Raw genomic sequence first — 23,656 nt, 5'->3', positions numbered from 1 at the left:
CCTTGAAAAATGGCTGTTATTCAACTTGTCACTTTACTGTATGTAGATCGTCACGTTGCAGTTGAAACATAATGGGAGCTCCACGTGTAATTTAAACTAATAGTCACCTTAAAAAGTAAGAAGAAACAGGTGATGTTTTAAATAATATACGTGATTTAACTCAAAATTCCGAAATAAGAACTAGATTCTTTTACATAATTTTCAAGCTGGTAAGTATTTTACATTTATAGATACCACATTTCTACTCAGACGTTAAATTTTCATTAGAAAAAAATGACTATTATTTAGATTTCATGACATTCACAACCGAAATTCAAGTGGATTCATAACGTACCAAGTTGCTCCTAACGTACTTTAACGTTCTGCAATAGGAAAATGGAGTATCTGTTTACTTTTTACATCAATTTATTTTAATTAATTAATGCATTAATGACAATTAACTAGACTTTGAAATGCAGTTCCTCAGACACATTTGTCAGTTTCAAGTGCCGGTTTTTAAGTATCATTCTCGTAAATATAAAACCATGGCCCTTTTCTGAAGCTCAGTTTCAGACAGGACATCTGGAAGATCCCAAATATTTCTCAAGAATTTAAAGTTTAAAATGGAAAGCAGGAGGGAAGGTAAGAGAGAAAAGAAACGCTTCGGATTCTAACCCCTCCAAAATGTAGCTGGGCATAGAACGAGGTAGAGGGCGAAAGTGAGGCGTGGCCGCAGTTCTAGTTTCAGTTCTCAGTTTCGCTCAGGCTTTAAATTGCAACATACATCGCACGCTCTTCTTCTCTCCCTTACGGAGCTTGTTTAGTTAGCGTGAAAGAGGGAAAATGAAACACCTGCGTTGGCCGGGAATCGAACCCGGGTCAACTGCTTGGAAGGCAGCTATGCTCACCACTATACCACCAACGCCTACTTAGTAAGCTTTTCAAAATCGTATATAAGAGTAATAGAGGCTATGAATCTGCAAATGTTTTTTAGTACTTGTTCTGTGTCTGAAACCCCAAAATACACAGAGCCTTTTCTAGGAGAGGATGGACCCCGTCCTTACTCCTCTTAATCGGCCCCGCCAACTAAGGACGAGGGCCTGAAACGCAGAGACCACCAGGGGCCCAGAGTTGGAAGAATGGAACAGCGGGAAGCCCGGAGGGAAAGCCAATGCCTCGCTCGGCAGAGCATTTTCTTCCCCACACCCCCGATTTCTGTCATCCGAACTCCCTGCCCCGCCGCTTGGCGCCGCCCCAGGACTATATCCACAGGGTGTTGCATTCAGTAAGGGCGATTTGAAGCTAAGGGGCCGAGGGGGAGCAGCCGACAAGGGAGTCCAGCCTGGTGTGGCTAGGTCTCCCGAGAGAAGGAGCGAGAGGAGCGTTCGAAGGGGCACCGGAGAAATGGATCTTTGCAGTTTAGGATGGTGAAGACGTAGGAAATAAGAGTCAGAAACAGTTTTACTATCCCCATTTTGCGAAGAAGTCCAGGGGGAGTTCTAGTTTTATTTAAAATGAGAAACTAACATCATGCTATTCTTGCCTGAAAAATCATATGAATGGAGGAGCCTGGTAGGATACAGTCCATGGGGTCGCAAAGAGTCGGACACGACTGAGCAACTTCACTTTCACTTTCAACGGCATGCTACAGCACTTTTTGACAGTCTTAGAAAAAAATAAGAATGCTTGTTTTCCGGGTGTCAGGATGGCCGAGCGGTCTAAGGCGCTGCGTTCAGGTCGCAGTCTCCCCTGGAGGCGTGGGTTCGAATCCCACTTCTGACAATACCACGTTATTTTCTTCGAAGATCTTTTTGTTTCCAGTGAACAAATAGGATTTAATTCGTGTAGAAACGACTATTGATTAATCAACACCTTATGTTTTAATCAACGCTTTTTCTATCAAGACTTTTTAATGCTCCCTATCTACATATGAAGAGTGTGCTTCGCTTTGAATATAAAACTGAATCTATCTAGATATATGTATGTGTTGTGTGTTAGTCGCTCAGTCGTGTCCGCCTCTTTGTGATCCCATAGACTGTAGCCCACCAGGCTCCTGCGTCCATGAAATTCTCCAGGCAAGAATACTGGAGTGGGTTGCCATTTCCTTCTCCAATTTAGATCTATCTCTAGTTACAATTTTTTTCCCCCCCTTTCCTTTAGACTCCAGTTTCTCAGTGCTTATTCACTTCACGGAGAAAAGCCCTCAATCCAGATCTCTTAATTTGCAATTGACCCGAGTCATTTTGTGCTCAAGATTGTAGAGTCAAGCTTTGGTGGGACTCTTGATTCCCCACCATCTTGCCAAACTGCTCCCACCACCAATTTTTATTCAATAGGCTTGCTGTACCACCAAAAAACAGGGAAAGAAATCAACATACCAAACCCAGGGAAAAGTAATAGAGAGGGAAAAATAAACTCATGGAGTTGTTTCAAGAACTTTTTCTTCAAGACCTAAAAAAGTCACTTTCTCATTTGAGAGGAACTGGTTATAGAAAAAAGTTGTCCTTTGCGGAAGAGGGAAGAACTCTTCAATCCGAAGAGGCTGAATGTGTGAGGTTCATAAGCATGAAGATGGAAGGATCTTTAGGTTGGTTAGTGAAAGTTTACATTCTTTGTTATTTACTAGACTATGACCTTGGGAAATGTGTTTGACTTTTCTGAGTCTTAGTTTGCTTGTTGTAAAATGGAGACAGAATTGTTGTCAGGATTGAGTGAGATGACCTAGGGGCTTATTAGAAATACAAATCTCAGGCTGCACCTCTGATTTACTGAATCCACATTTTATAAGATTCTCAAATGATTCTCATGCATATTAAAGTTTGAAAGCACTGGTCTATCTAATTTAGATGTCTTTGTGCAGGTAGATCTTTACCTTTGAATATCCTTTCCCTTGCCACCTTTTACTTTGTATCATTTGAACACTTACAATATGCCAGTCATTGCTTAAAACAGAGGATAAAAAGTTAGATACTGTATCTAAACTAAAGACAATAGAGTGTATCCATAAGTGAGACACGTAGAAAATAGCAAAGCTGAACCTTAACTACATGATCAAGATTAAGATCACCATAGTTCAGTCACATTGGTATCACATACCTCCTGATATAATGCAATAAGATGGGTACTTCACCCTGTGATATACTGCCCCCAAATCCCACTCTAATCATGAGAAGTCTGACAAACCCAAATTGGGGGACAATCTGCTTCCCTGGTAGCTCAGCTGGTAAAGAACCCACCTGCAACACGGGAGACCTGGGTTGGATCCCTGGGTTGGGAAGATCCCCTCGAGAAGGGAAAGGCTGCCCACTCCAGTATTCTGGCCTGGAGAATTTCATGGACTGTATAGTCCATGGGGTCGCAGAGTTGGACACAACTGAATGGCTTTCACTTTCTTTCTGCTAAATGCCTAACCAGTACTTACCAAAATGTGAAAGATTTTTTTTCTTTTTACACTGCTTTACGTCTTTATTCATTCATTCATTCATTCCTTTTTGGCCATGCTGAGACTGCATTGCTGCATGTGGACTTTCTGTAGTTGCAGAGAGTAGCGCGCTATTCTCTAGTTGGGCTTCTCACTGCAGAGCTGAGGCTCTATGTGCTCCGGCTTCAGTAGCTGCAGCACAGGGACTCATTAGTTGTGGTTCAAGGGTCCGAGAGCGTGCAGGCATCGGCAGCTGTGGCACGTTGGGCTCAGCAGTTGCAGAGCTTGGGCTTAATTGCTCCAAGGCTCCATGTAAGACCTTAATATTAAGAGAAGGTGGATGAAGGATATACAGTGACTTTCTATAGTATCTTTACAACTGTCAGTCTAAAATTATTGCAAAATAAAAAGGTCTTAAAAAAAAACAAAACAGTGGTTACCTGTTAGGAATAGTAGTATTTGGGAGTGGGACAAGGAACTGATATTGCTTTTGTTCTGCCCCCACCACCACCACGAGGCTTGTGGAACTTTAACTGCCCCTACTATGGACAGATCCCGTCACCTCATGGGAAATAGATGGGGAGACAGTGGAAACAATGTCGAACTTTATTTTTTTGGGCTCCAAAATCACTGCAGATGGTGACCGTAGCCATGAAATTAAAAGACGCTTACTCCTTGGAAGGAAAGTTATGAGCAACCTAGATAGCATATTAAAAAGCAGAGACATTACATTGCCAACAAATGTACATCTAGTCAAGGCTATGGTTTTTCCAGGGGTCATGTATGGATGTGAGAGTTGGACTGTGAAGAAAGCTGAGTGCCGAAAAATGGATGCTTTTGAACTGTGGTGTTGGAGAAGACTCTTGAGAGTCCCTTGGACTGCAAGGAGATCCAACCAGTCCATCCTGAGGGAGATCAGTCCTGGGTGTTCATTGGAAGGACTCATGCTGAAGCTGAAACTCCAGTACTTTGGCCACCTCATGCAAAGAGTTGACTCATTGGAAAAGACCCTGCTGCTGAGAGGGATTGGGGGCAGGAGGAGAAGGGGACGACAGAGGATGAGACGGCTGGATGGCATCACCAACTCGATGGACTTGAGTTTGAGTAAACTCCGGCAGTTTGTGATGGACAGAGAGAACTGGCATGCTGCGATTCATGGGGTCGCAAAGAGTCAGACATGACTGAGCTACTGAACTGAACTGAATTGAACTATGGACAGACACCCAGCCAAGGCAGTGGAAGTATAGAGTCCTAACCACTGGACCACCAGGGAGTTCCCAAAACTGCTGATTTTTCATTAGAAGGGTTGTAGAAAGTTTTGATTTTTTAATAATGGGATGTATTTTGTGATTACAGTAATCAAACTAAGACTATATATACACAATACAATGACATTTAAATACCAGGCCGTCCTCCAACCCAGGGATCAAACAGCATCTCCTTCATTGCGGGGGGGATTCTTTAACTGTAAGCCACCAGGGAAACCCATTAACAGGAAACAATCCCCAAAGTATCTAAAGCATCAGCAACAGTCATTCAGAAGTAGATGAAGTGGTTAGTTTGTTTAAATCTCTCTGTAAAAAAGTAGATACCATCCAAATGAGATCTGAAGTGTTTTCACAACTAAGCATGATGAAATTCTCCTTCTTATAACCTGTGTCTGTTTAGAAAGAGAGATTGTTGAAATGTGCGGAAACTATCCAAACCTTGTAGGTGTCATCATTCTGCTTGAGAAGTTACAAAACAGGTTGCAGTTGTCAATGTTTGGAAGTTGGAAGGACATTCAGGAAAGGGGAAGTATAGTACAGAATATGTGTATGATATCATCTCTTTTTTGCAGGTTCTTTCATTGTAAAGCCAAGTCACAAAAGACTTGGGCCAGGTGCAGGAAGAAGCAGTTAAAAATGAAAGATGACAACCAGACAGCAGGTGGGTTGTTATTGCCATCTCCTCTCAACATGCAAGAGATCACCCTTAGCTAAATATAGTGTAGCATACCTCTAACCAGGGCCACCTTCATTTCTGAGATAAAAATAAGTCTTTGGGCTGATTGGGAACTAAATTACACAAACTTACCCTTCTCTTATGTCATTTAACTGGCAGTAAAGTTGAGCCTGAGGATATTCCCCAGGTTCAGTCACTTGCTAAAAAAGCACATATTCACTTAATGAATAATGCAAAGATATAATAAAATATACTTTTTCTCTCAGGGATCAGTACCCAACTGTGTGCTAAAGGAATAATATGTACAAGTTCACAACATCTGGGGTAAAATCTTTTTTTTTTTTTTAATGGTCTGTTTGAGAGGTAACAGTGCACAGAATGTAGAAGTAGGCAGGACATAGTTCTTAATTCCAACTCTCCCCACTACCCATGTTCCCTGAGTTAATAGCTATGGATATTGAGTACATTGTTTAACCTCTTTTAACCTCTGGATCCTCACTTTCAAAACAGATAATACACTGTGATGTTGCTGTGATGATTCAATTAGATTGTGTGAAGTACCTGGTACACAGTCAACAATCAATAAGTAATAATTATGTTGCTCAATACTAGATGCCTAGCCTAATATTCTTCTTCACTCCTCACATACTTATTTAATTGTACCCTCATAACAATTCTGAGATGCTATTTGATCATCCCCATTACACAGAAGGGAAAACTGAAGCTCAGAGTTTAACTTGCAGAGTAGATAAAGTAACACCCATCTGGTTCCAGTATAGCCATTTTACTATACAGTTGCCACTGTCGTCATCGTGATTGTCATCATCGTCATTGTCATCATCCTAGGGCTCATCAGCAGAAAGAAGATGGGACCGTGCAATTTCTCTCACACAGATAAGATCAATAATAACTTTAATTACACCACTAGACTTACTTTCTTAATCTAACAAATACTATTCCCCAGAATCCAGGACTTGGGGTCCGTTCACTAAAAGAACAATAATAAGGTCACATTATGAGAGGCAAATAATTAGCATATAAACTTTTTGTCCATGTATTAGGACACATAGACTGACAAACTAAACTAAGTTCCCAACGGAATTTTTATTTTAGGGTCTTGCCAAAACTTGTTTCTCTTCTTTCTCTGCTTTTCCAACTCCACCTCCCTCCCTCTTTCAACAATATCACAATTCTCTCCTCTCTCTCCTCACACTTCAATACTATTTCAATGTGCCTTCCTCAAACTCTTCCTCTTGCTTTCCCCTATAGAAATTATGCACATAACCTCATGAATTTTCTTCCCACCCCTCCCTCAAAACCCACCCAAACATTTCTGCTTCTGAAAGCCCTGCTCCTTCATCTACTTAATTGGATAGAATGAAAACAAAGAAATTTTAAGTTTATTTAGCTTTATTATTTCATATAACAAATCCACACATGCAAGTAACAAAATACATTAAATGTAGGTAAAAGCAATATTAAAGTGCCACACTAATGTTCATAATGATTACTTCTGCTTGTTTGATGTAGGAGAAGATTTTTTATAAGTCAAATGACAAATACCTCAGTAATAAAACATGCTGACAAAAATTCTCTGTTAGGGGTAAGATTCTCCTCTACTCCCACCCCTGAAGTTAGGCAGGATCACAGTAGACAGTCTAGAAAGTCCACAAACCCAGCCCTTACAGTCTCAGCTGACCCGTCCAGAGGGGACATTTAGTCGACCTCCTCAATGACAGGGCCAGTACTGGGGGCTCCACGTCGGGCTTGAGCTCCACAACTGTTGCCCATAGGGACACCAGGCCCCCCATAGAGCCTGGAGAAGATGGGGCAACAGATCTGCTCCAGCTCCCTCTTCTGATGTTCATATTCCTCTTTCTCCGCCAACTGGTTGTGCTCCAGCCAAGCAAGGACATCCTGACACTTGCCTTGTACTTTGCGCCTGTCCTCTTCAGGAATCTTATCTCTAAGTCTCTCCTCTTGCAAGGAGCTCTTCACCTGGAAGACATAGGCCTCCAGAGCATTTTTGGCAGCCACCCTGTCTCTCTGCGCCTCATCCTCAGCCTTGTACTGCTCAGCCTCACGAACCATCCTCTCCACCTCCTCCTTGCTCAGCCGGCCCTTGTCATTGGTGATGGTGATCTTGTTAGCTTTGCCTGTGCTTCTGTCAGTGGCTGTCACACTCAGGATGCCATTGGCGTCGATGTCGAAGGTCACCTCGACCTGGGGGACTCCTCGTGGGGCAGGAGGGATGCCACGGAGCTCAAAGCGCCCCAGCAGGTTGTTGTCCCTGGTCATGGCCCTCTCACCCTCATACACCTGAATCAGGACCCCAGGCTGGTTGTCTGAATAGGTGGTGAAAGTCTGGGTCTGCTTGGTTGGGATAGTGGCATTCCTCTGGATCAGTGTAGTCATCACCCCACCAGCTGTCTCTAGCCCCAGAGACAGGGGAGCCACATCCAGCAGCAGGAGATCCTGCACCTTCTCACACGTGTCCCCCATCAACACTGCTGCCTGCACGGCAGCCCCATAAGCCACAGCTTCATCCGGGTTGATGCTCTTGTTCAGCTCCCTGCCATTGAAGAAGTCCTGCAGAAGCTTCTGTACCTTGGGGATTCGGGTAGAGCCACCCACCAAGACAATGTCATGGATCTGGGCCTTGTCCAGCTTGGCGTCCCGCAAGGCCTTCTCCACCGGCTCCAGGGTGCTGCGGAAGAGGTCCGAGCACAGTTCTTCAAAGCGGGCTCGAGTGATAGAAGTGTAGAAGTCTACACCCTCAAACAGGGAATCCATCTCCAGAGTGGCCTGGGTACTGGACGACAGGGTGCGCTTGGCGCGCTCGCAGGCCGTGCGGAGCCTGCGCAGGGCCCGCTTGTTCCTGCTCAAATCCTTCCCGTGCTTCCGCCGGAACTCCTCCGTGAAGTGGTTCACCAGCCGGTTGTCGAAGTCCTCTCCACCCAGGTGAGTGTCTCCAGCCGTGGCCTTCACCTCAAAGACACCAGCGTCGATGGTGAGGACCGACACGTCGAAGGTGCCCCCACCCAGGTCGAAAATGAGCACGTTGCGCTCCCCGGCGCCCAGCCGGTCCAGGCCGTAGGCGATGGCAGCTGCCGTAGGCTCGTTGATGATCCTCAGGACGTTGAGCCCCGCGATGGCACCCGCATCCTTAGTGGCCTGACGCTGCGAGTCGTTGAAGTAGGCGGGCACCGTGATCACAGCGTGCTTCACGGGCTGGCCCAGGTACGCCTCCGCCGTCTCCTTCATCTTGCTCAGCACCATGGACGAGATCTCCTCGGGGTAGAACGCCTTGTCCTCCCCGCGGTAGGACACGCGCACCTTGGGCTTGCCGCCCTCGCTCACCACCTGGAAGGGCCAGTGCTTCACGTCCGACTGCACAGTGGGGTCCGCGAACCTGCGCCCGATCAGTCGCTTGACGTCGAACACGGTGTTGTGCGGGTTCAGGGCCGCCTGGCTCTTGGCCGCGTCGCCCACCAGCCGCTCGGTGTCTGTGAAGGCCACGTAGCTGGGGGTGGTGCGGTTGCCCTGGTCGTTGGCGAGGATCTCCACCCGGCCGTGCTGGAACACGCCCACGCACGAGTACGTGGTGCCCAGGTCGATGCCTATGGCCAGCTCCCTCGCGGCGGACATGGCTGTGGCTTCTCCCGCTCCCGGCGACAAGTGCGACACGGAGTCGGATGCCCGAGCCTGCGGAAGTTGGTGCTGCTCAGCCGTGGAGGTGCGCTCAGCGGTGCCGCTCTCCTGCCTGCCCAGCTCGGATCTTTCCGGCTCCGGCTCCACGAGCTTTTTATCCAGTTGCGGGAGACCCGCCTCCTCCCGCCGCCGCCGCCGCGAAACTTCTAGCGCCTTCGCGGCGAGCCCAGAGCCGCCCGGCCCGCCCGCTCCGGCTGACTCAGCCCGGGAGGCGCTGCGCTGACTCTGGGAGAAGGTTCGAGCGGAACGGGCCGTGCTGAGAGCGGAGGCCCCACCGGCGTCGGACTCAGAGCTGCAGAGAAAGTTCCAGCTTCTCCCGGCTTGTTCTAAGGGCTAGCAGTTGGGGCAGAAGAATGGTAAGGCAAAAACTTGTTCTCCCTCTGGTTGGTTGAAGAGGGTGGTTTTGAGTTCAGCGGCTCGAGAAAAACCGAAAGCATTAGAGCCATGGCCTCAAGGACAAGGGTTTAAAGTTTTATCATTTTAGTCTTGAAACATAAAGTCAATATTTTCAGAATTGTGACTAAGAGGGATGGCCAGGTTTCTGATATGGGCTGGACCGAGGGTCAGAAATGATGATAAGAGACAGTGCTGCAAATGTTGCTTGCGGAAGTAGCATTGGTGGTTCAGTGGTAGAATTCTCGCCTGCCACGCGGGAGGCCCGGGTTCGATTCCCGGCCAATGCAATCTGCTCTTTTCTTTCAGGGTACCGTCATTTTAACTTTTTTTCCTTCTTCTTCTTTAATTCAACTTCTAAAGTGGATCTTCATTAAAAAAAAATTATTGGAGTGTAGTTGTTTTAAAATGTTTCTGCTGCTGTACAGCAAAGTGAATCACTTATACATTTACATGTATTCACTTTTTTAGATTCTTTTTCCATAAAGGTTAATTATAGAGTGTTGAGAAGAGTTACCTGTGCTATACGTTCTTTATTAGTAATCTTTTATATATGGTAAGTGTGTATGTTGAGACTTTCTATTCTAGGATTTGTAACGTTGAGACAAACAAAATCAGTTAGTTGAGGACTGAGTTCTTTTGATTTTCCTTCCCTTACCAAGTCGCATTCCTGAGAAGAGCTGGAATCTGACGCTGTGGCTTGGACACCCAGGGGAGACCCAGCCTCGGAGGGAACACAGCACAGGGGGAAGAAGGATGCGGATGAACTGTAGTGAGAATGACCCTGTCGTTGAGTCTCCTCCCTGGGCTGGTGTCTCCGAGGAGCATCACCCCAAGGGGCCTGTTGAAAAGTCATCATGTGCGGTTTTTCTCTGAGGCCTGGACAGTTTCCAGCTGGAGCCCAGGATGCAAGTGAGGAGTAAATTCCTGGAGGCTGCAGTGTATCCTGTGCCTTGAGGCTAGGGGAGATGCATTCACCAGTCTGTAAAGCCACATTTTTTCCCATCAGCCCTATGGCCTTACAAATTGAGTCTTTGCCATGTCTCACTTTCTTTAATTCAGAATATCCCATTTTGAATTTTTTGGTGTTTCTTTTGGGTGTGGACTTCCAAAAAGCCCAAAGGAGGAGACTCTTCTGGAAACACGAGGTTGGAAATGGAAGAAAGAGAAGCAAATGTTCTCTGTAACCTCCCCATGAAGGAAGAAACTCTAGTTTCCTGCATGACAGATGGGGATAGTCACCACCAGACTAAGAGCATAGTACCCAGGGAAACATGGTACATTCTAACGTTAAACTTCAGTAGCTTCAAATTTAATTATTCACTTGATACAAAGGAAGCTACTAATTTTTAAAAAGAGGAAGTAAAAACCTTTGCTCCTTTAATTGGTCTTTTCTCCTCATGTGGCTCAGAACCCTTTGGAGTGCTTCAGTGCCTTTGAAGAGGGCAGAGGAAGTCAGGATGCAGATGTCAGTCCCACTTCTGTACTGGGTTTCTGGGCCAACCCTTTCCCAGTGTGGTGATGAGAAAGAGCTGGCAAAGTTTGCTGCTAGTATGCTCAGCTGTCACTGGGAAGGTGATCAGTCCATGAAATAAAAGAATGTTTGAAGAAATGTGCAATGAGCTACTTTTGCAGTAAAAAATCAAACCATCCTCAAAAACAAGGAACCTATTTTATAACCCAAGAGGGAGAGAAGCTGTCAGCTTTGAATTCATTCTCTCTCAGTGTTTAGGCTGGCCAGGCCTGTGTGTCAAAGTCAGGATATTTTAGGCAAGGCCCTGCAGAAAAAGGTGCTCACTTGAGAAAGAAAGATGTGGCCTCGCCTGGGGTCTGTGCCCTGTAGTTCAGGGACTACTTTGTCCAAGCTGCTCCAACTTTCTCTCCCAGTCCTCAGCAGCCTCAAAAGCCCTGCATATCTACCCCCAAGAGTTCCAAGTTCCAAGAGTTCTACAGCTTCTAAAACAAGCTGTAGAACAAAATATACAGTACGATCCAATTACAGTATGTACAGATCTGTGATATCAACTACTTGTACATCCTTGAGCAAATCATTTCAACCATCTGGCCTTCATTGCTTTCTCAGTTTTAAAATGAGGAGATTGCACTTCATCTTTTCTAAGACTTTATAGCTGTAGAAGTCTCTGATTTTATCCAGGAGCGAAAGAGGATTCCTGTTTCCCCTAAACTATGTACCTGCTCTATACCTGAATAAATCATGCTTCTGTTGATAAGAAAAAGAGGAGTGATCTGCTATGTCTATCATATGGTGCCATATATACTTTATTCATTTTAACCCTTAATAACAGTGCAGTAAGGAACCTTAGTGTGCTAGATATTGATGATGATTAAAAATATGTTTGAATCTCCTCTTTCCAGCCTCAAAAAAGGGTTGCAATTTCATGCCTCTTGAGGTCAGGTCATACAACTTGTTTCGATTAATGAAATTTAAGTATGTGTGATATGTTACTTTTGGACAGAGGGCATTTAATTACTATCCTAATTGCTACTGTTCTCTTTGCCTTCCTTGGCAATGTGTGGTAGTTGGTGTTAAAATGAAAGTATACTATAAACCCGAACCATCCCATGAGAGATAGCTTCCTTAGGAAGTCTTCCACATTTATAGCAGAAAATGAGTGAGTAATAAACCTTTGATGATTTATGCCACTAAGATTGTATTTTTACAGCGTATGAGCTTAATATACTGGCTAGAGCTAGTCAAACGGGGTTATCCCCATTTTTCCCCAATGTGACTAGCCACAGAAATGTAACTCACCCACAGTTCTACCTTTTATTCCGTCCCTACTCCAACTTAGACCTTCTTATTTTTTTTTTCAGTTACTATAGTAAAAGCAGTCTTATCTACCTATTTAAAGGGAAAGTGCCAGCCAAATTGTGTGCTCTGAAGACATCAGATTCCATAAGCATTTATCAAACATCTACTATGTTCCAAAGACATTATGCTTCCATGTATGTTGTTACCTCACATGATATCCCTGGGGAGGGAGATAAAGATATTACTTCTTCACAGAAGAAGAGTCTAATTCATAGAGTAGTTAAATGAATTCTTCAAGACAAAGCACCTAGCAAATGGTAGAAATGAAACCCAAATCCAAGTTGTTCACCTCTTTTTAGTATGCTTTCCACGGCTGCTGTACAGGCTTAGAGAGTCGATTCAATTAGAGGGAAGCAGGTCCAACTAATACACTCCTTTACAAGATGTGATGGGTGAAAGTGAAAAATGAGTTTAGACCGATAACATTCAAAGCTGAAATGCATGTACTAGTGGGATATTTTGGGTAGTATCTAATAGGGTGTTCAGTAGTACTGAATTGGACTTCTGCTTCTGGTAAGATGGAGTAGATGTACTTTTTAAAAAAGTCTCTGATTTTGAATGCTGAAGGATTTATTCATTCCATAAATATGTATTGAGGACCTTATCATGTGCCACACACTGACCTTGACTCTTAAGTATATAGTAGAACAAAACAGACAAAGGCCCAGATCTCCTGGAGCATGTTTTTTTTTTTTTTTTTCCTGGAGCATGTTTTAATGAGAGAGGGAATAGTCAGTTGGTGGTACATACATGGGGAAAAAATACAGCAATAAACAACTGAATAAGTGAACATATTCAGTTGGACATGAGAACAGTGGGGAAAATAAAGCAGGAGAGCAGGATTAGGAGACAGTAGAGGAGTGAGGTTAGGTTGAATGACCAAGGAGACCTCACTGATGAGGTGATATTTGAGTAAAGACCATGAAGAAGCCTGATGTGGATATCTGTAAGAACATTTCAGAAACAGTAAATAACATAAACCTGTAGCAGAAGTAGAATTGAAGTGTCCAAGGAAGCAAAACAGAGCAGTAAATGAGGTCAGAGAGGCATTGAGGAGCAAGATCATGTAGTACCTTGTAGAACATTGCGAAGGCTTTAGCTATTACTCTAAATGCAAGGGGGAAGCTATTACATGGCTTCCAGAAAAGAAGTGACAGATATAACACACATTGGCTGTTGTGAGAATAGACTGTTGGGTGACATGGTTGAGTGCAGGAAGACCACGCAGGAGGCTGTTGCAGTAATCCAAGTAAGAGAGGATGGTGGCTTGGATCAAGATGCTGCCACATCCACCCCTCCTCCTGGGGCTGCACCATCCCTCCAGGCAGCCCCGGCCCCCACAACGAGACCATCTGCAGGCTGTGAGAAGTGGGAAGATTGTTGGATTTACTTTGAAAGAAGCACCAGGATTTACTGAGGTTTCATTTATTTGAGGAGCCTCTGGTGAGGAGCTAGGAGAACACATTTGCTGTGAGTCCATGTAGAGCTGGATGAGCTGGGACTGTGCCTTAGCCTTTGGGAAATCAGTGAAGGCAGGGCCCGTTACCGTCTACTTGATCTGGAGATCACAGGTCTTCTCTTTCCATGGAGGCTCCTTAGCCCGGGTTGTTGTCAAGGAGAGGCCAGGGAAGAGGAAAGTTACGGACTGAAGAGCGCTGCCACCGCTGCTGTTACACCATGGAATGAGGGGTCATTTGTCCTGAGGGTCTTGGCTCCATCAGACTTTGTAATTCCTCGGGTCTCCCATGGAGCTTTGAAGGTCTCTCCACACTGAAAAATACAGGCCTGTATCCACTGCAAAAAGGAGCCCCATCACCAGGCAGAAAGTGATTTGATGCCAAGGTGAAAAGAGGAGTGGAATTGCTGGACCTAATCGGAGAGGCAGAGGAATGGGAAAAATGACAGTTGTTAAGACAGAAATTTGGAATAAACAGTCGTGTCCCTAGTGAGGAGTCTGCAAGGCAACCCAAGCCAAGGCCAGGAGCAGACAGCTACCCCAGGAAGTCTGCAGTGGGTCACTTCATCTCTCTGCCTTCCCATCGGCATTTCCCAAAGGATGACCTCCAACACATCTGTTCTGCAGGACATTAAGAGAAGTTATAGAGGAAGAAGGGTTCTGTGGCTACCTGAGTTTAGCAAATGCCTTACTAGACTTAATTTAAAAGTTTTCTTTGAGACAGGGCTTCTTGAAGCCTTTGGTGTGCATTATGAATACGAAAGGAGAGGAAAAGAATACATAGTGTGTTCTGCATTAATTTGACCACAGAACCCTTCATTCTGAAAGGGTTCTCAAAGAGTTATGTGATTGGGGAACAGCCTTTGGGGAACACTGAACTCGGGAATACACAGATGACATCAACACATCTTCACTCACCACCTCCTCTGAACCCAGGACTGGATACTCACTAATGAACATTAGGCTGGCATAAATTTGTGATACCATCTAAAAGGGCATAATATGAATTCCACAATGTACAACTTCTCAAGAACAGGCAGAAGTCTAGTTCTTTGTATGTAGAGAGAGATTCTCATGTCAACATGGCTGCAGCAAGCTAAGATTTGATCCTAGGCTGAGAGGTTCAGTAGGGAAACACAGCAAGCATTAGACTTCAAGAGAGACATATGATAAAGTGCTTTGAATGAGATGCAAAAGAGGGAGAGTGGCAATGTCTGGTAGTTGGATATGGAGGATGAAAAGGTGGACTTTGTCCCCTGAGAGTTAAAACACCAAATGAATGACACCCATTTCTATAATCCCTGAGAAATGACCTGGAACAGAGCTTCACATTCACACAACCATCAGGTCAAACTAGGACTTTCAGGGTTCCTGTTTATGTCAAACAGGCGCTCCCAGGAAAACATTCTGGAGTCCAGAAAAGATTAGTAATCCCCTCACTACCCATCTTTCCAAGGTGTACATCTCCTTGAACAACCTTCATTCCCACCTTGGACAGTGATGCTCACTGGCTGTGACGAGTGTGGCGTCTTCCCGATAAACGCTGTGCAGTGGTACTTGCCACTGTGACTGAAGTTGGCACGTGGGATAGAGAAGTTGGAACGCAGGTAGGAAAATGTCTTGGATTTCCCATCCTGGTAGAACGTGATCTTATTCAGAGGGTGGTTTCTCCAGCTGTGGCACCTCAGCACGATGGGCTCCCCCTCCTGGAACACGAGGCTGGGGGTCTGGAGCAGCAGCCAGTCTGAAAGACACAAAGGGACCGCAGGACCCAGAAGGTCTTGACTCAGATCTGAGACCCAGACCATCCGGGGGCCAGTATGTGTGGAGGGCAGTTTAAATGTGGAATCACACAGCCCTGGTCTCTAATTCTGGCTCCTTCATGTACGCACCCTGTGATCCTGGGTAAATAATGAATTCTTCTGGGCCTTAGTTTCCTCGTATGCGGAACTAGTCACAATAGTACCATTAGCTGTACTGTCTACAGTAGTTGCTGGCACACAGTAGGTGTTCAGATATGCTTGTCTTCTCACTCCTGTCCTGGGAGACGCCAGCTGCAGCCCTGTCTGGCCCAAGAGGCGTCTGCAGGAGGATACAGGGGACCCGGGAGTGAAATCCCTTCCCTAAGGGAGGGAGGGAGGGAGGAAAGGGAGAAGCCAGCCTGAGAGAGGACACAGCATGTGAGGGGGACACAGAAGAGACCTGTGTCCTTGGGGAAAGCCGTGGGCATCCAGCAAATATTAGCTTACTCAGTGCTTGTTAGTAAACGTGGGTTTCACTTCAGCGGGACTTTGCTCAAGCCAGCAGTGACATGGGTGGGCCATTAGCCAGCTGTGTATTTTTCCCCCCAGTTTTCATTCTTTTACTGAGGAAAAATATTTCATTTCTTTGTTGTGTAGGGAATAGAGGCTTAGGTAGCTACTTCTAATCCTGATCTCAGGCCACACCAACCTTTTTCCTGAAGCTGTAGGACAGAGCAGAGTTGAAATTGGAAAGAAAGGGTAGGAAACAACAGATACATTGGAAGGGAGCAGGGAGATAAGAAAAAATGACAACAGTCACATATGTGCCAGTCAACCACACCTAGACCCTTCAGCAAATCATGACGCTAACCAAGCTGTATTTATGGAAGCCACCTCAATAAGAAGCCCATGCACCTCAAGTAGAGAGCAGCCCACACAGAGCAGCAAAGACACACAGCAACCATAGGTAAATAAATAAAAATTTAAAAGACAGGAGTCTCACCTCAGTTGCACAGAGAGAGGGCAGGGATTAGGGAAATGCTGGTTCTCACCAGAACCTCGTGTGGGAGGCAGTGGTATCTCCACTAGCAGGTGATGAAACTGAGGCTCAAAGGTAAATGAAATCATCATGTTTAGATGGCTAGTAATTCCCTGTGCATTTGACTGTGCCATAAAAATGGAAAGATTTCTATGAATTAGAGATTTTCTTCTGCTTCTCTCACACCCACATGCCTGTTGGTGGCCTTGTCACCTTCTTGCTCAATCAGCACCAAGATAAAGGAGCCCAACATATTTTGAGAAATCTCTTAGGAACTTCCACCTCACCACTCACGCTAAGCCAAGGAGGTGGGTTGAAAAGGGAAATGGGTGGACCAAAACCACTTCAAACAACTCACAGTCATGCTTTCCAGTAAGTAGGCAACTGCCCTTTCCTAAAAACCTCTGCCATGTAAGCAGATTCCATCTCCCCTTGTTCTCCCAGACTCTCCAGGGCCTTCCTCCACTGACCAGAAATCACATCCAGATGCACAGGGTCGCTGAGGCTGGTCTGCTCCCTCTGGCACCTGTAGGATCCACTGTCATTGCTGCCGGCCTGAAAGCTGTAGCTGGGCTGGTTCTGGGTGTGGATGTAGCTCCCGTTATGAAACCACATGGTGAGGTTGCCTTCGTAAAAGCTGGTCCCCTGGCACATCAGCGTCACACGATCCTCCCTGAGCACATTGATCCACGCAGGCTGGATGCTCAGCACAGCTTTTGGGAGATCTGCCGAGGGGCAGAGAGAGGAGGCAGCATGAGGAAAAGGGAACCCAAGGGCCTAAGCAGACCCCAAATCTCAGATGATGGAAAACTGTGGCCGTGCTGGGGAGATCAAGAGAAGAACCCAACCCAGAACAGTTCTGCAACTGAAGGCAATTCCTCCAACTCATGTGGCCACACAGGGCCCCCAGGAACCCAGATTCTCTCAGGGAGCTTGGCTCCTCCACCTCGGAGAAGGTGTGAGGTAGGGAAATGGGAGAGGGGGCAAGCAAACAGTCTAGAAACACAAACACACCTCACCCGAGGAGCTCTCCCCAGTTTCTTCTCTCTGTCTCTATTTCTCTTTCTCTCTCAAACTCACACAGACATGCACACACACACTGCACATGCATCCTTTGGGGAATCACTCCCCACCCTCATACACTGGGGCATTGGGACACTAGTGGATGAACTGTCTTCCCAGCCGGATGAAGACAAGGGGGCCATCTGGTGGAGGTGCCAGGCTGAGAGTCAGAGGTCACGTTTCTCGTCTGACCTGTTTCATTCTTTGTCCTTGAGAATAGACCTGTCCTGACACCCAAGAACAGAGGAGTCTCTGTGGCCTCAGAAGAGTAAGAAAGAGTGAGCCAGGCTGGAAGACCAGTCTAGGGAGCCCTGGATTCAGTGACCCAGGGAGAGCCCCACCCCCTATCAGTCCTGGGTGGTGGAGAGGTTAGTGGTGCTGAGAAAGCAGTGCCCAGCAGTGTTCACCCCACCCAGCTGCAGCCAGTAATACTGCCTCCTCTTTCTGTCCAAGGGAACAGGCTCTGAAGCCTTCAGATACATGAAAAATGGGCAATTTATCAACCCATGGGGATAACCCAAGCAGATCATGTGATTCTGCATGGCCTGGGCTCGTGGTTTATTTTGGAAAGAGGAAGCAATTGAGACAGAGGACAGTTATTTTCTGTGACAGAATCTGTGAGGTCTCGGACAGAAGCACCAGGGCTGAGGCATCTGTGTCCCTTGGCTGCCCACCCCTGGTGGCTTCAGTGGGAGGATGGGAAGCAGGAAGGAGAAGGGTGCAGGGCTTCTTGTGGGTGCAATTCCTCTTTCCTGGCTCTACCTCGGTCCTAGGTTGCTGGTGCATCCAGAGTTCCTCTAGACAGGGTGCAGGGAGCAGAGAGAGAGGTTGGCTGAGGGACAGAAGGGATGTGGTGGAGCACTTACCAGGTTTCCCAGCAACAGGAGCTGTGAGAGAGAAAGCAAAGATCAGCCTGGTGTTTGCATATGATGATTCATCATTACAAATAATCACATTGTGAAAGGTTGTTGCTGAGCCATGAAAGATCCCAGGACTCTTGGCCTCTGGAGGAGAGGAATTCAATCCAGGTCAGTGACGAGGCATGATTGCTCAGAGCTTTTGTGTAATAAAGTTTTATTAAAGTATAAAAGAGATAGAGAAGGCCACTCCTTGGACTGGTCTTTGGACATAGACATCAGAAGGGGGCAGAAAGAGTGCCACCTTGCTAGTTTTGAGCAAGAAGTTATATTCCTATTAGCAGGTTGCTAATTAGAGGAAGGGAATGTCTCAAAACTCAGAGAGTGGTACCAGGCCCCTTATCCACAACATACATTTTGAGGTAACATTGGCACAAGGTGAATCGTCCCAGGCCATAAAACAATCAACATGAATCTTGAAGAAAGGCAGATTTCCAAACAAATACATAGTCTCATTAACATAGCTTAAGAGAACATTTCCATTGGTAAAACATACTGGTCTGTTGAGCTCTTATGGGTTCTGCGTGTTAGGTAAAACCGACTTGAAGAAAGACAGAGTCTAAGGTAAATACATAGTTCATTAACATAGCTTAAGATAAACATTTCCATAAGAACGCATTGGTTAGCTCAAGGTTCGAGAAAAGTTAAGTTTAGGTGGAACCAGGTGTTGTCATAGCAACACAGAATTTTAAGGGAAACTCCTTTTAATTTTGTGTAGAGAAGGGGAATAAAATCTGACACTTGTAGTTTCCTCCTGCTGTTTAAGAGAGAGATAAAAAAAAATGTCTGACACTTGCAGGCTCCATTTGGGGCCCCAGCCTTCCTCCCTGTTATCCTCTCACTTGCAAACCCCCTTAACTCTCTCATGAGTCTCTTGTGGTCCTTTAACATAATGTCTGCATTTCGATCACCTGTGTTGTTCATGCCTTAACTTGTTCAGCTGCATTAACAAAATTACCACAAAGGGGCCAGACTGATATCTTCATAAATTTACTGTCACCGTATTCAGAAAGACACTAAACTGCAATTCTGACACTTGATTAAATTTGCTCTGATTCTCTTGGTAGTGATACTGATCTTTTCCTCTCTTCATGCTTGCAGTGCAAGGAGGCATTCATGATGTCTCTGATCCCACAACTGATGATGCTAGAGTTGCCTGGCTAACATATTCTCTGGTCTCCATCCCTGAATAACCCAGACCCTCAGGTGCTTTTCCCTGGGGGACTCTCCTTTCACACAAAGAGAATAGGTCCTGATGCCTAAAGTGGTAGGCACAGAGAATGGCCTCTGCTCCCCAGGGCAATTTTTATTGCTTCCTCACACCTCTTATAGCTTAAGACAGCATCAACCCTCTTGCCTAAGATTTGGTGCCAGTGAAACACACATTTCTAAGGAAGGTAAACACCTTGGCCATTATTAGTCCTTCAAGTCTAGGTCACTGGATATTCCTCAGAGCTGGCTCAGCTGTGGGAGGTGGCAGATTACCAGGGACCTTGGTGCCCAGTGTTATTGGGCAAAATGTTTTCAAAAACCCTACTTTTGCCAATTTCATAATTTCCCAAGGCCAGCAAGGTTGTCAGAATGTGATTTTCATCAGCCTGCCTTCACCCTCCTGACTTTCCTGATGTGCTTCCCACTGCAGCCCTCATCCTCACCTCTGGTGGTAGAGAGGTTAGTGGTGCGGAGAAAGCAGTGCCCAGCAGTGTTCACCCCACCTAGCTGCAACCAGTGATCCTGCCTATTTCTGCAACAACCCAGGTGGCGGCAGCTGACTTAGAAAAGCAGACCTGCCCATGGTCCTGCTCTGCTGTCCCTGCTGGGACCCCGACTCACCCAGGAAGAGCAGAGCTGTCCACAGTAGCATGTGGCCCCAAGGATGCCAGGGCGTGCAGTGAGCTTGGTTCCTCCTGGCAGCAAGGAAGGCTAGGAATGAGGGGATCCCCATCACCTCCTAGAGCGAGCAGGTCACTCTGATAGCCCAGCATGGCAGACACTGGCTTCTCTTGAGGCTTGATAGATTCCACCCAGAGGGCAAATTCTGGAGTCCAAAAGAGGAAGTGAAAAGAAGTGTTGTTTTATCATTGGCTCCTCCCCTTCTACCCTCTTTCATCTAGAGAGTTCCCTCCCAGAAGACTCAGGGCTTCCCAGAATGAATCTGGCTCAGTCCCACTCCAAATTCACAGAAAATGTAGGAACTGGGGAAACAAGTTCTCCTCGTCCTCTGGAGCCACAGCTGGGCTCAGCGCCAGGAAGGAAGAGGGGAATGGTCACCCCTGCTCAGCTCAGAACTCCCTGCCTGTCTCTGTCTCTTTGGAAAAGGCGATGGACGAGAGTGTGCCAGGGCACTACCCGTACTTCTAGATCCATTTAGAGGTGCAGACACTGGCATCAGACTCCTCCTGAGACTGAGCAGAGGGGCTTGAGGCCACCTTCCCCATCATTTGATTGCCTTCATTATCATAATCCAGACTCCGTTTTGGATTGTGGAACAAGGACAGAGTGTCAGGTTGTTAGGGTGGCAATAGAATGATCATTCCCATCCACTATCACCCCTTGTCTTTCTTGTGCTCATTCCTCCAACAAATATCTTCTGAGCAGCAGCTAGTGCCCTGGTTCTTTATCTTTCTCACCCTCATTCCCATCACTGTTCCCATCACTATGGCATGGTGAAAGAGCAGGGCTTTGGAACTGTATTAGTCTAATTTTGAATGACAGGTAGCTTCTCAGAACTACAGATTCTTCATCTGTATAAATGGAGATTAATATGTCTATCCTTCAAGCAGAATTTCTCAGCCTCAGTACTATTGACATTTGGGGCCAAATAATTCTCAATGTTAGGACCTGTCCCATACATTATAGGGTGTTTAGCAACATCCCTGACCTCTACCCACTAGATGCCAAGTGGCATCCCCTAATTGTGAAAATAGAAATGTCTCTAGACATTGACAAATCCGCTCTTAGGGGCAACATTTCCCCTGGCTGAGAACCACTACACTCAAAGTTTTTGAAAATTAAAAGATAATTTCTATGCTAGCACCATCCTTGGTGCATTGTGGGTATCCAATCAACACTAGTTCCCCTTTTTTGCTTTCTGTTGCCATCCTCATCACCGTTTGTTTACCCTCAGCATCCCCAGAACAGAAGATGCTCTGGGATCTCTCTTGGGGCCTTCTGCTGGGGCCTCTTTCCCAAATGCTTTCTCAGGAAATAAGCTGTAATATTCAAAGACATGATATTATAAAACCTGTTTTTATACTCGGTGGTCTTCAGAAACTTCAACCGTCCCTTGGCCCCATTGGCCAAGGCTTTGCTACTGGCCCCATTCCACCCCACCTCCCACTCCCAATCTACCTCCAGCCCTTATCTGATTCTTAGGTTAAAAAGTTTCTTCAGCCAGTGACAAGGCTCCAGTGAGCTGACATCAACACTTTAAAAGCTAATTTAGGAACAACTTGGTGGTCCAATGCTTAAGAATCCGCCTGCTAATGGAGTAAAAATGGGTTTGATTCCTGGTTCGGGAAGATTCCACGTTCTGTGGAGCAACTGTGCCTGTGCACCACAACTACTGAAGCCCACGTGCCCTAGTGCCCATGCTGGAGGAGGCACTGCAATGAGAAGCCCATGTACCACAGTTAGAGAGTAGCCCCCACTCGCAGTAACCAGAGAAAACCCATGCACAGCAAGGAAGACCCAGAGCAGTCAAAAAAAAAAAAAAGGAAAGAAACTAAAAATAGAGTTATATGATCCTGCAATCCCATTCCTGGGCTTGTATATATCCAGGGAAAACCATAATTCCAAAAGATATATGCACCCCAGTGTTGATTGCAGCACTGTTGACAGTAGCCAGAACATGAAAAGAAACTAAATGTCTATTATCAGAGGAATGCATAAAGAAATGGTACATATATACATTAGAGTATTATTCAGCCATGAAAAGGGGTGAAATAATGCCATTTGTAGCAACATGGATGGTCCTAGAAATTGTCATATTGAGTGAAGTAAGGCAGACAAGGACACATATCATATGATATCACTTATATGAAGAATCTAAAAAAGAAATGAACTTCTTTACAAAACAGAAACAGACTCACAGGCTAAGAGAACTTATGGTTATGAGGTTATTGGGGAAAGGGTGGATGGGAGGGACAGCTGGGGAGTTTGGGACTGATGTGTACTCACCGCTATTTTTGGAATGAATGGCCAGCAGGGACCTGCGGTGTAGCGCAGGGAACTCTGCTCAATATTTTATGGCAACCTACATAGGAGGGACTTGGGCTCCAAAATCACTGTGGTTGGTGACTGCAGCCATGAAATTAAAAGATGCTTACTCCTTGGAAGGGAAGTTATAACCAACCTAGACAGCATATTAAAAAGCAGAGACATTACCTTGCCAACAAAGGTCCGTCTAGTCAAGGCTATGGTTTTTCCAGTGGTCATGTATGGATGTGAGAGTTGGACTGTGAAGAAAGCTGAGCGCCGAAGAATTGATGCTTTTGAACTGTGGTGTTGGAGAAGACTCTTGAGAGTCCCTTGGACTGCAAGGAGATCCAACCAGTCCATCCTAAAGGAGATCAGTCCTGGGTGTTCATTGGAAGGACTCATGCTGAAGCTGAAACTCCAGTACTTTGGCCATCTCATGTGAAGAGTTTGACTCATTGGAAAAGACCCTGCTGCTAGGAGGGATTGGGGGCAGGAGGAGAAGGGGACGACAGAGGATGAGATGGCTGGATGGCATCACCAACTCGATGGACATGAGTTTGAGTAAACTCCGGGAGTTAGTGATGGACAGGGAGGCCTGGCGTGCTGCGGTTCATGGGGTCGCAGAGTTGGACACGACTGAGTGACTGAACTGAACATGGGAGGGAAGTTTGAGAAAGAATGAATGCGTGTGTGTGTGGCTGAACCACTTTGCTATATACCTGAGGCTGGCACAGCATTGTTGATCACCTATAGTCCAATATAAAGTAAAAAGTTAAAAAAAGAATGACATAACCCCTGAGAATATGACAGAAGATGGTTAGAACCAGCTAGGTCCAGGATGGTGGAAGTTTTGACTTCCAGCAAACCTTGAGCTGCATTATACACTCATTGTAATACATTAGCATGTGCTTAATGGCACACCTTCAAGTACCATGAGAGTTCTGAAGCCCACCATAAAA

The 23,656-nt window shown here is 45.9% G+C and overlaps 2 protein-coding genes and 3 non-coding genes across 5 annotated transcripts; 2 read left to right on the top strand and 3 right to left on the bottom strand.

The window, feature by feature from the left end:
- Positions 1–832: 832 nt before the first annotated feature.
- TRNAG-UCC (transfer RNA glycine (anticodon UCC)) lies at positions 833–904 on the bottom strand. The gene has a single exon. It is a non-coding gene; the product is annotated as a tRNA-Gly (tRNA).
- Positions 905–1,678: 774 nt separating this feature from the next.
- TRNAL-CAG (transfer RNA leucine (anticodon CAG)) lies at positions 1,679–1,761 on the top strand. The gene has a single exon. It is a non-coding gene; the product is annotated as a tRNA-Leu (tRNA).
- A 4,975-nt stretch (positions 1,762–6,736) lies between these two features.
- HSPA6 (heat shock protein family A (Hsp70) member 6) lies at positions 6,737–9,563 on the bottom strand. Its single transcript, XM_020875037.2, has one exon. It carries the CDS (start codon positions 8,990–8,992, stop codon positions 7,061–7,063), a length of 1,932 nt encoding a protein of 643 aa, XP_020730696.2. The 5' UTR covers positions 8,993–9,563; the 3' UTR covers positions 6,737–7,060.
- Positions 9,564–9,667: 104 nt separating this feature from the next.
- On the top strand, positions 9,668–9,738 carry TRNAG-GCC (transfer RNA glycine (anticodon GCC)). The gene has a single exon. It is a non-coding gene; the product is annotated as a tRNA-Gly (tRNA).
- Positions 9,739–13,690: 3,952 nt separating this feature from the next.
- Positions 13,691–20,940, bottom strand: FCGR2A (Fc gamma receptor IIa). Its single transcript, XM_070467672.1, has 6 exons — positions 20,853–20,940; positions 20,331–20,535; positions 18,447–18,467; positions 16,989–17,243; positions 15,227–15,481; positions 13,691–14,150 (listed from the first exon to the last, which is right to left on the bottom strand). The coding sequence occupies exons 2-6, from the start codon at positions 20,440–20,442 to the stop codon at positions 13,999–14,001; spliced, it is 795 nt and encodes a 264-aa protein (XP_070323773.1). The 5' UTR covers positions 20,443–20,535; positions 20,853–20,940; the 3' UTR covers positions 13,691–13,998.
- Positions 20,941–23,656: the final 2,716 nt, after the last annotated feature.

Source organism: Odocoileus virginianus, chromosome 5 (assembly GCF_023699985.2).
Source record: "Odocoileus virginianus isolate 20LAN1187 ecotype Illinois chromosome 5, Ovbor_1.2, whole genome shotgun sequence".
Classification (NCBI taxonomy): domain Eukaryota; kingdom Metazoa; phylum Chordata; class Mammalia; order Artiodactyla; family Cervidae; genus Odocoileus; species Odocoileus virginianus.
Note: the sequence above shows the minus strand (reverse complement) of the source record. Positions and strands in the feature narration are given on the sequence as shown.

What these genes read in the sequence shown, in the direction of transcription:
- FCGR2A (XM_070467672.1), bottom strand. Translation starts at nt 20,442, where the DNA reads ATGGGGATCCCCTCATTCCTAGCCTTCCTTGCTGCCAGGAGGAACCAA. An exon ending in GCATCTGGATGTGATTTCTG is followed by an intron (nt 15,482 to 16,988) that starts GTCAGTGGAGGA and finishes TGTGTCTTTCAG; the next exon opens with ACTGGCTGCTGCTCCAGACC. An exon ending in AGTGAGCATCACTGTCCAAG is followed by an intron (nt 14,151 to 15,226) that starts GTGGGAATGAAG and finishes CTCTCCGATTAG; the next exon opens with GTCCAGCAATTCCACTCCTC.
- HSPA6 (XM_020875037.2), bottom strand. Translation starts at nt 8,992, where the DNA reads ATGTCCGCCGCGAGGGAGCTGGCCATAGGCATCGACCTGGGCACCACG.